Source organism: Prinia subflava, chromosome 1 (genome assembly GCF_021018805.1).
Source record: "Prinia subflava isolate CZ2003 ecotype Zambia chromosome 1, Cam_Psub_1.2, whole genome shotgun sequence".
Lineage (NCBI taxonomy): Eukaryota > Metazoa > Chordata > Aves > Passeriformes > Cisticolidae > Prinia > Prinia subflava.
The window spans coordinates 14,488,907-14,506,615 of NC_086247.1; the positions used below are offsets into that span (position 1 = coordinate 14,488,907).

General features: G+C 39.0%; 1 protein-coding gene across 1 annotated transcript in view; it reads left to right on the top strand.

Annotated features, from left to right (window-relative positions):
- The window catches only part of EIF3H (eukaryotic translation initiation factor 3 subunit H), an 86,406-nt gene that overhangs the window by 11,867 nt on the left and 56,830 nt on the right, over positions 1–17,709 (top strand). Inside the window, exon 2 of the mRNA XM_063423008.1 lies at positions 6,412–6,568. Coding sequence (XP_063279078.1) covers positions 6,412–6,568 — 157 coding nt within the window. The remainder of the gene's footprint in view (positions 1–6,411; positions 6,569–17,709) is intronic.

The window sequence follows — 17,709 nt, forward strand, 5'->3', positions numbered from 1 at the left end:
TAAGAGCTTTTATTCTAAACTTAAGTATGAATAAGAAAAGAAAAAATGTTTGGGCATCCATCATGTCAAAAATGCAGTTCTGTTCAGTAAGAGAATCTAGAAAGATTTAAAGATCTCTGCAAATAAGCTGGAATGCGCATTTAAGGGAATTCTGTGTTTATCAGTCATATTTCTTGAGATTGGTATAACATGTAAAATCCAATTTCACCTCTAATCTTCAGTTTCATAGAATGGTTTGAATTGAAAGGGATCTTAAGACTCATCTAGTCCAGGCCCCTCTGTCATGGGCAGGGACACCTTTCACAAAACCAGGCTGCTCAGAGCTCCATCCAGCCTGGCCTTGAACACCTTCAGGGATGGGGCACGCACAGCTTCTCTGGGCAGCCAATGCCAGTGCCTGACCACCCTCACATTGAAGGATTTTTTTCCAATATCTGATGTAGAACCACTCTCTTTGAGTTTGAAGCCATTCCCCCTTGTCCTGTCACTTCATGCTCGTGTAAATCCTCCCCATTATCCTTGTAGGCTCCCTTGAGGTGCTGAAAGGCCACTATTGGGTCACCTCACAGCCTTCTTTCCCAGGCTGAAAGCCTGAATCTCTCAGCTTTTCCTCATAGGAGAAGTATTCCATCCCTCTGATCAGAGGTGGCTTCCTCTGGATTCACTCAAACAGGTCCATGGCTTTTCTGTGTTGAGGATTCCAGAGCTGGACACAGCACTGCAGGTGGGATCTCATGAGAGCAGGGTGAGATCTCCTGAGAAGGGGCGGACTCACCTGCTCGAGCTGCTGCCCTGCTTTGGATGCAGCCCGGGGCACGTTTGGCTTTCTGGCCTGTGAGTGCACATTGCCAGCTCGTGTCCATCCTCCCATCCACCAGCACTCAAAGTCCTTCTGGGCAGGGCTGCTCTGCATCTGCTCATCCCCCAGCCTGTTTGGTACTGGGGGTTGCTGACCCAGGTGCAGCACCTTGCCCTTGCTCTTACTAAACCTCATGCAGTTCCCGTGGCCTGCTTCTCGAGCTTGTCCACGTCCCTCTGAATGGCATCCTGTCCTTCAGGACTGTCAACCACACAACTCAGCTTGAACTCATGCCATGACTTTATGTGGTGAGTCTTGTACCATAAAGGTTCATATCCAACAGCTATGAGACCTGTTGATTTTGTGCTTCTGACCTGTTATCTGTCACAGTGCTTTCTAGAAGCCATTTCTGTGGACTGCACTGATTAAGGTGGGATTTTTTATGTGTGTCTATAAACATCTGTCTCCTTAATTATCTGGAGGAGTGTGTCATGTGTATCAGACATGTTTTCTTACTCTTAATCGTTGCAATGATATCTCTAATTTACTTCAGAGTTTCTTTTCTCCTGGCAGGAAAGTTGAGAGTCTCTGTTATTGTCTTATCAAGTGGTGCTATAGCCAGGAGACAAATCAGCTCAAGGCAAATTTTTGCTTGGTCGGTTTCCAGAACTTGTCTTTCGTAAGTGTAGGATAAGCACTTATCTGTAGTGTGTAAAAACCTCATCTGGAACTATTAAAATGTTAACATTGCTCATGTTTCATGGTACCTAGGTTTTTTGTATTTTTTTCCAAGTCGTTGTTTAAAAACAAAGCCATTCTATACTTACTTGAGGATTTCAGAACTCTTTAATTAAATTTCATTTTTGCATAGCTAGTTGATTGTTCCAGCACAACACCAGTCGTAGATTTCCTTTTGGTGTAGGGTCACCTGGGCAAGGAGACATGACCACTAAATTAGAGTAAAATGTGGTTTGTGTTCATGTGGCTATTAATTGCTAAACAGTTCAACTCTTTATCCAGAGGTGGCATATATGCATGTTATGTGTATCAGGATGATGTTGATTCTAGGCAGCTTTGAGGTTAACACAATTGCCTGAGTTGTTGTTAGTAATGACTAACATTGTGATCTATCCACTTACAAAGCTGCATTGTCAGTTCTCTCTGGAATTTGGTTTATGCTAGGAGTTTAAGTAAAATTGCCTGTGCTGAAACACTCAAATGCAAAAGTTCATAGTTTTAGTTTTAAGAAGTTGTATGGAGAAGGCTACATATGTAATATGGATGTATTCAAAATGTATCACACATTATTAGCACTTGTAGCTTTCAGGACCTCTTTGCCAAGCTAAATGTTGATCACTGTTGCAGTAGTGTTAGGTACTGAGAGGATGTGAGCACCTTCCACGTTAATGCTGAAACCAGCTACATAGCACGGAGTTATTTAGACTCTCTCCCCATCCTCTTCCCCAGATGCTGGAAATTGGTGCTAGTGGTTGTGACCACAAAGCTTTCTTGGGTGGCAAAAAATGTTAAGCATTTAAAAAGATATAAATACTTAATTTGAGACTGTAGATCAGTGTGCTACATCATGTATCCAGTGGGCTAACAGAAGCTCCCTCTTGTTTGATTTCACATGTGGAAGACATGGCACAGGTACTGGCAATCTGCTTTCAATGTGGTGACATTCAGCTCTCTGGAACACTGCCATAAATGAATCCTCAGTGCTTTGATTTGCTGTTGTTTCTCTTTAGATAAATGCAGAAATGTGCATCTTGGTATATTCATGTCCCCACAGCGGGATCTTCACACAACTCCCCCAAAGGCTCACGATACTTCAGCTGCGGGTTCATGTTGCATGTATTTCTGTAGTGAGGTACAAACTTTGGAAATTAACAACTGTGATGTCAGGATGTAGCCAAATTTAAAATTTGGCAGTATGCAGTTAAAATGTGTATCTTTGATGTTCTTAATAGTTTCAGAATGTTTTTTTTTTGTTGGGGTGTTTTTTTTTTCTTTTTTTTTTTTTTTTTTCTTTTTTTTTTTTTTCTTTTTTCTTTTAAAATTTTTTTTCATATGACTTCATTCTTAATGTTTGAGCAGTGCTTTGAAGATTTGGAGATTAGGAGCACTGCAGAACTGCAAGGTTAGGGTTTTTTTTGATTGAGGATTAATGGTCATTAAAATCTGACAAGTGGCTGCTCCAAGTGATTAAATTACTTTGGTGTTTTGAACACTAAATTTACAAGGCTGGGGGACTCTTGAGTTTTATTTAGGAGTTACTTGTATATACTTTTCTAAAGAGCCATTATGTACCCGAGTATTACTTACATGCTGATTTACTAAATCATGCTGCGTATGATTATTGACAAGTGTTCGGGGTATTAGAGTTCAGCAATCTGGGGGGGGGTTGTTATTTGATACATTTTCTCCTTAAAAACATAAGCTTTCCTGGCTGGCCAGCTGCATTACTTTAACAGCACCAGCAGTTGAAATGTGGTTTGGTTTGGGTGCTGTTAATTTTGTGTAGCTATGGCATAGCAGTGAAGGGTCTACGGGTATTTAAAAACAATCATAGCTTGTACAAAGGGGCAATATCTCCTAGTAAGGGAATAATTGGATGGCAGTTATAAATGGTGTTTGGAAAGTGAATCAGCATTGACTGAAAGATGCTTATACTGCATTGAGATTTCTTTGGGATTTTTTTAAAGTATAATTTGGAAAAATTGATATTTTTCAATGTGCTGAGTTACTTGCAGTATTAACATTTACTACGTTTATTTTCAGACCTATATAACTACTCTGATTCTGTTCCAATGCTTCACAAACATAACATCTTTTTCTTTTAGGAAATGTCTAGATACAAATTAGTGCTCATTTTTCTTGAGTATATGTGGTTTATTTAATATGGAGTATTGGTTTGTACCTTCAGTCAGAATTGTCATGGGATTGGTGTTTGCATAGTGGTCATCTCTTCCTGCTGTATCTAGACTAGCAAACAAATGGAAATGACGTTTTTAGCGTCATTACTTGTTATTACTTGATAAATAGTTCTGCTTTACACCTGAAGGTCTGTTTTTTAGTACTGAAACACAAGTTTGAGAGCACATTTCCTGCTTGGTTATACAGCAGTATTTTGGTGGCAGGTTTTTCAATCTGAGCTGAAGAGTCTGCTGTATAAAAGACTGGTGTCTTATGTGCTAAATAAAACTGTCCAGAACAAAGAACAAAATGAAAACAAGAATCCTGTGTCATTGGATGCATCTTTTTATAGGTGATTTCGGTAGCTAATGTATTTTCCAGTGCAGTCATAAACACAAACTTCTGCAGTGTCCTAATGATTGTGAAATTTGGAGTATTAAGTTTATGAACTGCTCTGCTGCCTTTCTCAGACTCTGTTGGAAACAAGGTTGCAGGTAGGCTTAAATCCCTGGGGTCATTATCTCCCTGGATAACATCTGCTCTGGTCTTCAGGCTGGAGATCAAAAAGTGCAGGCTTGTGTAATAACTTCATTGTGTATTGGGGTATTTGGTTAACATTTAAGAGCTTTGAACTCCTAGTTTCTTTCTCTGAAAAATCATTGATACGCTGTGACAGCCCATGCTTGTTTCATTTGTGGCTGCTTTCTGTGAGCAATTATCATCAGAAACGCTGCAGCAAATTGGCATCGTATCACAAATGCTCCTGGAATGAAATCAAACAGACAAACAGTACTCACATTAACAGGGACAGTCAGTGTGCATAGAGAGCTCAAGAGAAAATTAGAAAAATACTGGAAAAGGTGAAGCTTACAAGACTGTAAAGATGCTGAGAAGTTCTGTAGTAGACAGAGCTCTCTGTGCTGTAATCTGGCAGGGTAGTTATGGATTCTGTGACTGTGGAAGACAGGGCTTCCTGTCTTCCACAAATATATGATAAAGCTTTACATAGCTTTAAAGCTGGCAAATGTATGATAAAGCTTTACACCAAATGCAGGTTGAATATTATTTATGTGCTGACTGTGGTACATTCATCTTCTGTGTCCAGGTGATCTCAAACTGGTGGTTGCTGTACTGCTTCCATCAGTGTTAAATACTGCTTCACTGCCCACTGATCCTAATTTCCTTACTGTTTTCCCATGAAATGAGATGTAGATAGCCAAAGCATCTCTTTGTGTCTCTGCTCTGTAGAACTGTTTTAGCAAATTGGATAAAAAGGTGTGGCTGCAAAGGACTTGAGTGACAGATGTGAATGTGTATTGGAGTGAAATGTTTTCTACCTGTGATTGAGAAGCCTCATTGCAAGTATATCAAGATGCAAGAGGAAGCACAAGTGAATGATACTGTAAATAAACAGGGAATCAGTGGGTCCAACTTAGTTGGAAATAAGTATTTCTTTTCAGATTTACCCTGTCTGCCCTGCCTCCAAGTAGGCTGCATATGAAGCTCATTTTCCCATTTTAGCCCAAGAGGGCAGTGTATTTGTAAACAATTTCTATTCTGGTCTCCTTTTTCTTTCATTTAACCTGTATTGTGGTACTTCAATACATGAATGGTGTTTTACAAAAAGTGACATCTGCTAATCAACAAAGGAGAAAGCTAGAGACAAATATATGTTCTTGATGTGTAAGTATGAGCTTAGCTTCCTTTTTTTCCCCCTCCCCTGTAGAATGTTCACTAAAAGGCAGCACTTGTACCAAGTCTGCTGAATTTTACTAAGCTAGTCTGTTTGCCAGCAGATGTTAAAGCAGTACTGCTTTAATGACAGCATAATCATCAGACATTTTTGGCTGAATTTTGAATGGATGGATTAGGGTTTAGTAAAATAAACCTCTCTTACGCTAGACAAAGTGTAAGTTGTTTCAAGTCAATGTTTGTGATTAGTGTCTTACCTTATTGTAGTTCTTGTTGTTGAGTATAAAATGTTAAGTATGAAGTGTTGCTAGCAAATGACTGTTTTTGAGTGGTTTTGTTCATACTGTTCCAATTTACAGTATCATCTCATGAGAGTTATTCATTGTAGAGTTCAGATTTAAAGAAGGAAGTTGGATTTACGTTGTTAAAAATATTATGAGTAATTCATGCATATTTTTTCTTTTATCATTGGTTTTTCTTAAATACCCTATGACACGCCATTCGCATTATATGGCTTGAACTGTCTGAAGTAAAACTGCAATGAGATGTACTTTGGAAGATTATTGCAATTGAACTTTGATGTGATCTGCACCTTTTAAGAAATTCATACAAGTTTCTGCATAGTTTTTTAAGATGTTTTGTTAGTTTCTTGAGCACTGTTTCCCTCAAGAGCAGGGCTACTGAGTGTGCAAGATCCTGATAAAAGCTCACAGTTAAAGCAACAAGCTAAAGTAAAAAGGATCAATATTTCATTTTAGAATGGTGTTTCAGAAAATTGGTTTAGAATTGCATTTTGATGGTTCATTTAATGGTCTTGTTTTTTCCCTGTAATATTAGGATGGCTGTCTGTTCCTCAACCTGTATTAAAATTGCTGGTGCTTAAGCCAGTATCTCACTTGGTTTGCAGCTCTAATCCGTGCTACAAATTAAAAATTCCAGATAGGGAATTTTTGAGGACAAATATAATGCATTACATATTATGATTCTATTGTTTTGTGTTCTAGGTTGTGTTAAAGATCATTAAACATTACCAAGAAGAAGGACAGGGGAATGAAGTTGTCCAAGGAGTGCTGCTGGGTCTTGTGGTGGATGACAGACTTGAAATCACAAATTGCTTCCCTTTCCCTCAGCATACAGAAGATGATGCAGACTTTGATGAAGGTAATAGTTACAGTTTTGTACAACTTAGGAGAAAAAATCTCTATTGGCTAAAAAGGCCTTTTATTCCCCTCACAGTGAGCAGATGCTTGTATGTACTCAGATATTTTAGTGTGGCTTGAGGTGTCAGTGGGTTAATCAGAGTGCCATCCTGAATATCCAACTTAAAGCTTGTTTGTATAAGGGAAGTTACAGGGGATGAATGCTATATTATATGGACTTTTATTTTAGGATGAAACTATCTGCACAGGAAGATGCATTAGTTTCCTGTCTGTAATTCATAATCACTGTAAAGCTTTTTGTGGAGATGGCTGTGTATATGTGTGTGCAGACATCCACATCTGGATGTAGCTCAGCACATAGATTGCCTCTCTGTAGATTTACTTGTATGTGTTAAGTACTCATTGAAAGCCTGGAGAGCAGAGCTTTGTAAGTTTTAAGAGGCTTTGGCTAACTTGAATTCTGGGTGATCATTTTGCTTTCCAAGGGAGCTAGAACATAAGATGGGTGGTTTCTGTGTGTCTCAGTGGTTTTTGCTGGTCCTAGTGATTTTTTATGTTACTGACATTATAAGTTCGTATGATTGGCTTGGCATGGAATGACATCAAATTTATAAAACAAACTTAAAAACTTACAGTTCTAATCTTGATATTTTATGAATGCATGTGTGTATTTAATGATACTAGTAGAAAAACTTGATTAGGGCATATAGAGAGTTTAACTTCAGGAGTAACTAAAGCAGCAATATAGGCAAAGTAGTTGTAGTTGATTCTGTTTTGATAATTCAGTTTGAGCAAGATCATTTAATCTATACATGTAAACTGCTTTTTCTTGCTTATAATGAGATTAGGTATTATTAAATTAATATTTTATCTTATAACAAAAGAATCTTGGACCCTGCATGTATAGCAGAAATAATTTTAAGAATTCTTTGCAACTTGGTATGGTTTAGTAGCTGTTTGTTGCTTCCTTTGTGGAATTATACAGTTAGCTCAAAGAAGAAAAGTGCAAAACAAAAAGGAATCTAATTGTCCTACAGTAACATGGTACTTGAGTCAGAACTATATTTTACTAAAGCCTTAAAAATGTTTTAAAGATTCCTTCTCTTCTGGAGCTCTTAAAAGGATTGTAATAATCGAAGTTGTTAATCGGACCCCATGCTTCATTTTTTTTTTATAGAAAATATCTGGATTATTTCCATGTAGCTGATAGGAGAGCAAGTATTGAAACGAATTTCTCAGTGGTGGAGATGGATTCAGCTCACTGTAGGACGGCTCCCGTGCTGAGCTGTAAGCCTGGGATCTGGTATGCAGGGTTCAACTGTTCATGTTTGGGAGAAACTTCATTCCAGGAAAGTGACTTTTGGTACAGAAGTACTTTGGTACACTTTTCCCCTTCTTTAGCAAGTAGGCAATAATCCTGGCATTAAGGTAGGTCCAAAGGCAAAGCTTCCCTCACCTGGACCCCTGAGCTTTTCAGCTTTCTGTTCCCATACTGCGGGCAGAGAAAACAGAGCAAACTCTAGCCAGAGTGGGAAGTGAGCCTGTGGCAGTGAGGCTGATGCTGCCTCTGGCAGTGCTGGGGAATCTGCAGCCAGGTCAGGGGAGCTTGCCTATGTTAAACCTGAAAACAAATTCAGGAGAATTTCCCATTGGTTTCCTTCTTCCCTAGCCTATACTACATAGATCACAGAGATGTTGCCTCTGTATTCTTCTCAGAGAAATACAGTGAAATAGACTGAACCATTTAGGAAATGCGAAGTGCTCATGTTTGTTCTGCATTCCCTTAGTAGAGGTCTGTTGAGCTCTTCAGCCTATGTGGTAGAGCCTAGGTAAGATGAAAACCTAAACAAAATGGCTGTTGAAGTTGCTAGCCTGAGCCTTTGGTATCTTTTTAGGCTCTTCAGAGCTGTCTCTTCTGTCCTGCCAATGTGAAAAACAATAATGTTTTATAAATGCTCCCTGTTTGTTTTCCCTGGAGCTGTTTCCCTATGCAAGCATCCTGCCAGGTTTTCAAAAGATTCTTTTTTCTTCTAGATACAGATAACTGAAGCAGAGAAATCTCTAGTTATGTGCCAGAATGTTAAAATTCAGGTTGCTAAAACCCAAAGAAAACAAGACAGCTCCTTCCCCCTAAGACTTGTGTGTTACTTCAGTACCCTGTCTGGCTTTATATATTTGCACAAGTTCAGGCCCATAGATATGGAGGGAAAATATAAGGGCCTTGGCACTTCAGCACTGCTGTCACACAGAATAACACTTAACATTGTGCTCTTTGTCAGGATGATGTTGCATCATCCTCTGCCTTAGTGTAGGCCTTAGTGGTCTTGAGGTGATTGTTGTTAAGAGAATTTGAGCTTTTGTACAGGAGGGTGATATTTGAGCAAATAAACTGTTGGGTCATTGGCAAGACACATTTACGTGAATGTTTGCCTCTTTCAAGCTGTGCAAATCTAATATAAAACACATTTTTGAGGGTGCGAAGAAAATATCCTTAAATTGAACTTGAAATAGGTATGCATGACATTAAGAATCAATTTGATAAAGATGTATTTAAGCTTGCTTATAACAACCGTTTCTTCAGATATGCTTAGTTATGCTTTTATTGTGGTGCCATTTTATCTCTTGCTACTAATGCCTGAGATAATATCAAATTTTGACTCTTTACTGTTACAGAATTCCTTCAAAAATAATTAAAAAAAAATTTATCTGGAGTTGTTATTTTAGTGCAAGAACATTTTTAATCCAACTTGAATTGGACTATTTCTGAAACTACAGAAAGCATGAGAGGTTTTTTAGCTTCAAGTAATTCCTATTGCAAATCTGGGCGGACTGTCCATCACGTATGAATCCACAGGTGTTTTTCATCTTAGAAACTTTCTTCTGCAGTGTTGTCTTCCTATGATTCTTTTTACAAAGTGCAGGTTTTTTGGTAAGATTTCCTGTCAGGGAAGTCTTAAACACTTAGGTTGGCCTGCTGCAGCATGAGATTTTTAGTGGGGGTGAGAAGGTTCAACCCAGCTCTCTGTTAGAAATCTGTAGGTGAAGTCTAGTTGATGATGTGTGAGCTAATGGAGGAAAATGGCAGAATTGTTGTTAGTCCTCAGCAAAAGATGCTTCAATGTGAATGTTTGATATTTCAGGACTGCACTTAGAGCTTTTGGTTAGGCATTTACTTTTCACATAATTGTGTTTCCTTATTGCTGGTGCACTTAAATCCTTATAGGCATTGACTTTACTTTTCAAAGCACTGATCTTTAATTTCATGAAGATACTTTCAGTGATTTACACATACAACCCCTATTCCTGTTGGCCTATTCCTGGGAGGCCTCCTGCCTCCCCTTCCCCATGTCTTTCACCCCATAGATTCAGCTCTTGTTTAGCGAAAATCAGGTTTCTGCTGCAAGGATTCTTGGCTTAGATACTTCTGTGAAATGATGGAGTACTCCAGCTTGTCTTACAGAGGGTAGTTTTCTGAGAAGGGCTTTCACTTTAGGGTACTTCCAAGCCTTTGCCTGAGCTGTTTTGCTGTCTTTCAGTTAAGGTTTACTGAAACCCTTATTTTCTGTATGTTCTTCCTGATAAAACAAATGTATTTTTCATGTCTATACATTTTATTTCTAAGCAACAAGTTAAATTCAGTCCTTTGTACTTTATTGATTTTATCTTTGGTCCTTTTCACTGAGTAGTTTTTCTCCCCATTTAAAGGAAATCTATATTTCCATCTTGGAAATCCAACAGTTAAAAATGAAGTATACCTCTTGTCACTCATTACAGATGTTGTGAGACATTATTTTGAAACAGATTTATTTCAGTCCGATGTATTTTAGTAATTTAGTTCCAAAGCTAAGATAATAAATTAAGTTCTGTGGTAAATATGCCAATCAGAACTTTGAGACAGTTATGTAATTATATATCAAAAGTTCTGTGCAGTTGTAACTTTTTCTTTTTTTATTGGGTTCCCTCTGAAATGGTCCAGAAAGAAAGCTGATGCCTTCTCCCCCTATCCCCCAACATGATTTTTACTCTGTTACTTAAGAAGATTCTTTTTGGTTTTCAGGTTAGAAGTTAGCTAGATGATTAAAGATTCTATTACCTTTGGTTTTCTGTGCTTTAGGTTGTATTCAGTTGTGTAATCATTCAGTAACAACTAGAAATAACATAATGCAGCATTTCCACAAGCCCAGCAGTTTTTTAGCCTCGAATGGGTGCAGTTGCATGTGGACAAAGGTGTTATAGCTCATAAATAGTGCTTATTCAGGGTTTTACTTGGCCAGGGGCAGCAGCAGTTGGAGCTGCCTTGTCACTCACCTGTGATGTGTGGTCCCTGCACAAGCAGAGGGCTTCAGACAGAATCACAGAACCATCAAGGCTGGAAGAAAACTACAAGATCATCAAGTCCAACCATTGCCCAGTGCTACCACTATAACCCCTGAACCACATCACCCAGGACCAGATCCAGATACCTCTTAAACACCTCCAGGCCTGGTGAGTCTGTTACCTCCCTGGGCAACCTATTCCAGTGCCTGGCTACCCTAACACTGAAAAAAAAAAATTCCAGTACCTAATCTGCATCTCCCCTGTCTCAGTTTAAGGCCATTTCCTCTGGTGCTCTCTCTGCAGGCACAGCAGAATAGAGTGGCCTCCACCTCACTACACCCCCCCTGTATGATGTAGATGATTGTAGAGAGTGATGAGGCCCCTCCTGAGCCTCCTCTGCTCGAGACTGAACAAACACAGCTCCATCAGGTGTTCCCCTTAAGACACTTTCTAGACCTTTCATAAGCCTTTTGCAATAGAGTCCAAATGGACTCTGTGAGGGTTGATTTCTTTTGCTAGTATTGCTATAGAAGTCCTGGTGTCATGAAATCACAACCCCCCAGCAGTGTAGGTTCATCTCCTTTCTGTAGAGGCTTCTGTCCAGGCTAGATTTTGTCAGGTTTTTTTTATTTTATTCCCATTTTAAATCTAAGGTTTTGTCATTGTATTTATCATCTTGTATTTCTCTTGTATTGTTACATGACAGACCTTGAACATGCAGTGACAGTTAACTATGTTGTGAATAGGCGCGTATGCAATTTTAGCTGACTGATTTTTTCTTCTTTTTTTGTTTGTATAGGTTTATTCTCTTTAGGTATAACAGTTGTAGCTCATGTTTGTTGTCTTTTACTGTAGGAAAATTGAATGTTTATGAAATGAAGAAATCAAAACAGGTTACATGACACTGGAGTTTTATTTCACTAAGGACAGGAACAGATGACCCAAAGCTCCTAAATCACAGCCTTGGTTCTGGTTCCAGCTGCAGTCCGTTTATCTAAATTCTTTGTCTGTCTTTTTTGTGAGGCCTGTTGTAATTCTTCATTTTGTAATGAAGAAAGCCATACTGTGTAAATGTTGACTTTTCAATTACTGAGTGGTGGCGAAAGCATGTCAGGTTTGTCCATGCATTTGTGAAGTTACACTTTGCTCTCTGTGTGAAAAGGATATAGAATTTTAAGGTTGGGGTTTGTGGGGTTTTTTTGGTTTTGGTTTTTGGTTTTGGTTTGTTTTTTTTTTTAAATTATTTGGGTGTAATGAATGCGTGAAATATTCCATAGGCTCCATAAGGTTTAATTTCTATAAGTAATTCAGGTGATTGTGACAGAGGGTGGATGGTCAGTTGTTAAGCACTCAAAATAATTTCATCTGATCTTCTGGTTTTGTTTTTTTTTTTGTGTATTGCCAGAACTGATACTGCAATATACTGATGGACAAAAATGTTATTTATTATGTGCTTAATTGTCATCTGATAAGATATATCACATATTCAAGGTTCTTTAATAAAACTGCTAATCACACCTGAATTATTTTGTGCTTTACCTGTCCCCGGTGCAAACCCTTGATTTGTTTCCTGAAAGGAAGCTAATACTGACATGGTTTGTGTAATTGTCATGGTTCAGAGGAGTAGCAGGCGTGCAGCCTGTTAAATGTTTTGCCTAAGTTTTCATACTGTGCAGCCTTACCTGTAATGACTGGAGGTTTTTGTCTTTAACGAGTAAGAAAGAAGAAATCCCAATAAAAGGCTGCTTCCTTGGGTGCGGGCTGAAGTGGGCCTTGGGTGTGTGGATGTCGCTTGTCGCTATCAGATGCGGCCGCGTATGCCAAAGGATGGTTTTGTGCACGAGTGCTGAGAAACACGGCTTTAATCTCTTGTCCGGGGCAAGGGAATTGTCCGGGTGTACCCCCCACCCCCGTGCCCGCGCTTTTCCCCCGCCGTGCCCGCGCTTTTCCCCGCCGTGCCCGCGCTTTTCCCCGCCGTGCCCGCGCTTTTCCCCGCCGTGCCCGCGCTTTTCCCCGCCGTGCCCGCGCTTTTCCCCGCCGTGCCCGCGCTTCCCCCCCGTGCCCGCGCTTCCCCCCCCGTGCCCGCGCTTCCCCCCCCCGTGCCCGCGCTTTCTCCCCCCCCGTGCCCGCGCTTTCTCCCCCCCCCGTGCCCGCGCTTTTTCCCCCCCCCGTGCCCGCGCTTTTTCCCCCCCCGTGCCCGCGCTTTCCCCCCCCGTGCCCGCGCTTTCCCCCCCCGTGCCCGCGCTTTCCCCCCCCGTGCCCGCGCTTTCCCCCCCCGTGCCCGCGCTTTCCCCCCCCGTGCCCGCGCTTTCCCCCGTGCCCGCGCACAGCCGCCGTCAGAGGGCGCCCGTGGCCCTCGCACGGCCCCGGCCCGAGCCGCCCTCCCGGCCGGGAGCCCCGGGGCCTGCGGCAGCGCGGGGGTAACGCGGTACCTGCATCTGATAAAGTGCGTGTAATCTTTTGCACAAATGAAGCCAGTAAATATGTTACAAAGTGCAGTAACTATCCTGACTCAGTGTTTTTTTCGGTGCTTAAATCAGCCTAAGTGGGCTGTGTGCTCTAAGGCTCAGCATAGATGGGGAGAATTTGATCCAGACTTGTGCGTGTATCCTAAAAGCAGGACAGGACCTTGCTTGTTCTGCGGGTTTGCTTCTTTGCAAATTCTTTGCGATTCTGCCACACATAACTAAGAAAGAGGAGGTAGCACTTGGGATGGAACTCTTTGGCTTATCTAAGGGAATTTATACTAGTGGACTGGGCAGACTTAAAAATTGCACATCAACTATTCCTCTCCTGACAGTATTGGACAAACTGCCTGAAATGCTTTGTTTACTGCATTTCTGGATTTTCAAGTTGATTTTTACTGTAGGGGCAATGCTTTAAAGTGGTAGGCTAATCCTTTTGTTCAACGTCTAATTTTGTATTAAAAAAGAGAAATCATTTTGCTCTTTAAAGTACCATGCATATTAAAGTTTTATTTAAATCAGATTCCATTGAAATTTTGCTACAAAAGAAGTTAGTGTGCTTTGATTTAAAATGCAAAATGTTCTACTAGCTCTTAGCCTTCTTTTTAAGAAAACATATTTAGTGGCAGTTTTCCTTGAGCAATTTTAAACAGGAAAACCTAGCCTAAAATCTATTGTAAGTAGTTTGATTTTTTTTCACAATTCACAATTGCAGGGATATTATTACCATACTTAATAAACTTCCATGCTGTACTTTACTGAAAATTGTGTTTAAGAATATTCACTTACTTAGCCTGAAAATGAAGCCAGAGAAGCGTCTGTTTTAAGGGGTAGATAGGTAGTTAGATGTATATAACCATTTTTTAGCAGCATTAGAATGAGCTGGGAGATTGTATCGAGCTCAGCTATGCATATATACATTTCATTATATGGAAGATTTCATCTTGAAGCCAGGAGTTTTTACTTCATAGCTTCTGTTCCATCTTAGCTATAGGCTTTATTTAAAATCACGGTATACAGTAATTTAGTTTGTTATATGGATATTTCATACACTTTTGTAAGACTTGCAGAAACTCATTAATTTTTATATGGTCAGCAATATGAAAGCCCAGTTTCTTTTACCTTCAATTTTGGTAAAATATTACTAGTGAGTCATTCTGAATTTAATTTTTTTGGTGCTAATATAATCAGCTCAACTTTGACTAAAGACATAAAAGAGCACAGAAGCAGATAAACAATTAAATTATGAATGTATGTGTGTATGTGTATATATATATACACATACTTAATGTCTGCTCTTGTGTCTGCCTCTGTGTTTAGAAGAACTAAAACTTCATCGAGAAGGAAGCCCATACCTTGTGAAGATAACATTGTGACTTCTGCTAAAAACTTTCAACTTCTTCATCCTTGATTATTATTCCTTGGTCTTACAGTGTGGGACAGGAGTGGCTGTTTCAGTTGGACTGTGCTTTGTGCATGTCGTGCTTCATTCTGTAGCATGTCCTTTCTTAAGGGACCAGCTGTTTGTGGGCTTTGTGCTTCCCCTCAGCCTTGGCCACACATTTGGACTCTGTGCTCATCTGTTCTTTTCCCAGTGGGACTGGACCAAGAGAAAGAGAGAGTTCTTTTAACACCTTCTTATTACCTCTTTCCATTCCCCCTCCTTTCCTTTTTTGCTAATGCGAGTATTTAGCCATTTCCTTTCCCAAAGAATGCTGTAATAAACTTGAGGGAGCTGAAGGAAAGTGCAGCAAAATGAGCAAATCCCCTATTTTTTTTTCTGAGAGCTAAAATTAAGGAAATGCCTATAGTTCTATTGAAAAGCAGTTCAAATCAATACATCTGTGTGAAAGGTAATAGAAACTGATTGAAATAAACTGTAGTAGTAATTTATGAAAAGTCATTTTCATTCTTATTTCTTGTTCAGTATTTTTTTATGGATTTATCAACTCCATAATGTGCAAAAAAAACATAGCATTATTCTCTAAGAAAATGTTCCATACCCAGGGTATAGTACACATGAAACCTAAGTTGCACCTCTTTTGTTCATAGTGTTCACATTTATTTTATTGACGGAAAGGCAAAGACAAGCTGGCCCAAGGTTCAGGACTGAATTTGGAATTAAATGCTTGAGGAACAGACTCAAAATCCGTTTTGCTGGCGGGAAACGCACTGCAGCATTGGAGCTAAAGAGATAAAAGAATTTTTTTCATAAAAATTATAGAACTTTAAAGATGTTCTAGAAAGGTACTAGTCTTTGATAGAAAAGAGAAAAATCCTTAGAGTTTACATTTGTATCTTTATTTTAGCATTAGTTGTTTATAATTAATATGTATTGTGAAATCCAGTGGTGCAGTCAAAAATACATGGAGAAACTGAGAAAGCTCAAACTGAGCAAATCTTGCTTATCTCTGTAGTTTGAAGGTAAGCCAGTGTATAGAATCTTAATGTCAGCAAAATTTAAGAAAGCAAACTTCTTTAAAGCTCTAGTGAAGATGAGCAGGGTGTGCATAGGTGCATATGTAATAGTGTATAGTAGCTTAAATTTATATAATTCCTTACTGACTGCATCCACAAAATGTATTTATTGCAGATAAGGCTCTCACCCATCCAACTGAAGAAATTTACTCTGTTTTGGTTTGTGGTGTGTCGGTCGATAAGTTGCTGTTGTATGCAGCTTGTCTTTTGTTTCACTGTGCTGAATACACAGTTTGATTTCTTTTATTGGATTACATGCTTCAGTACAACATAAATTCATGTTGTAGAAAAAGATACATGAAAATAGGTTGTTTACAGTAAAATACTTATAAGGTTTTTATGTTTACTGCGATAACTCCTCTGTACATATTTATAGCTGGCATGCAAACGTGTGGAGTTCTAGTCAGTAATAAAAATGGAAAGATTTCCTGAAACTTTTTTAGAAAACAAGACAGGCATGTTCTTTGTGTGATATATTTAGGTCATAAGGGACATCTGCTAAGGATAATTTTTTAACACTTGCTAACAATCCTAATATAATATGGCCTATTCATCAGTCACATTGTTCCTGACTTGGGTAGCATGGATTTTAGTGATTCCCGATGTGCATTTAGCCTCTCTTTAATTGCTGGTTTCTTGCTGTTCTAGCTTATTGTTTTGTAGGACAATGCATAAGCAGGCACAGAATAATCAAAATGGTTTCCCTGGCCATATTAGGCACCTAACACGAGATATATTTGCTGTGCAATGTGTGCGTGTTTTTGCAAGTAGAAGTCTCGTTGAAACAAAATAAATCTTACCAGGGAAGTAATTCAAGGATTTGAACATGCTATTCAGTGTCTGTGTGTGTACATATGTATATATTTATATATAAAAACCTGATCTGTGTGGTTTGTATTGCAGATTTTATAGTGTTCCTTTATGCAGCAGAGAAATCAGAAGGGTAAGGGAGGAACAGACAGTGAACATCACAATTTTGAAGTTCTCGATAAACTGTTAAATTGTGCCAATTTTGTGTCTTTGGTTGAGAAGCAAAAGCTTCTTTAGAAATATTTGCAGTAGAGCTGAGATCTAATCTTTTAGGTTTTAATGAACTCAGAATTTCACTTAGCTGCAAGGCATTTGACTCCTGCAGAAGTGCATGTAATGTTCTTGCAGCTTGCACATGAGGCAGATAGTGCTCTGCTTCATTCTTTGAGGGGAGAGATGTTATGGTGGGGTTAGGTTTTAAAAAAGGAAAATTGACCAGGTGAAGTTTTGCCAAACTACTAAAAGTGGTGTTTGCAATTTGATTTCCACATGGAGATGGAAATACATTTTTTTCTTTCCCTACCTCTTTTTTTTAAATTTTTTTTTTTACCAATTTTTATTGCTCTATTGCTCCATACAGTGCTCTTACCTACAGATAGAATAATAGCTGTTTCATGCTTTAGGATAACTGTTATAAAAATTGTTTTATCTTGATCTGTTTTCTGCCACTGTGATAGCAATAGTGAATAAAAAAAAAGGTAGAAATTGTAGCTTTTGCAGCTATTTTGGTGGAGCTTTCTTTATAACTTACTCCAGCTGTTGAATCTTATTTCAAAGTAACTGTTATCCCTCTGATGAATTTTGGGAAGAACAAAAAATAATTTTATTTTCTAGATTTGTTACTCTCATTTTTACTCAGTTGTCTTAGCCAAGCACAGTAGATGAGCTTTAAAATCTCGCATAGCTGCAAAACATGAAAATTGTTTGTTGTTGCTTTGTTGTTTTGGGTTTTTTTCCAATTCTTTCAGTGATTTTTACTTCTGTTCTAACAAAACATGTTTAGGAAGACTGATTTGGACTATTAAAGCACTGCCAGTGATCGAGAATAAGTCAGCCTAGGACTGTGAAGTCC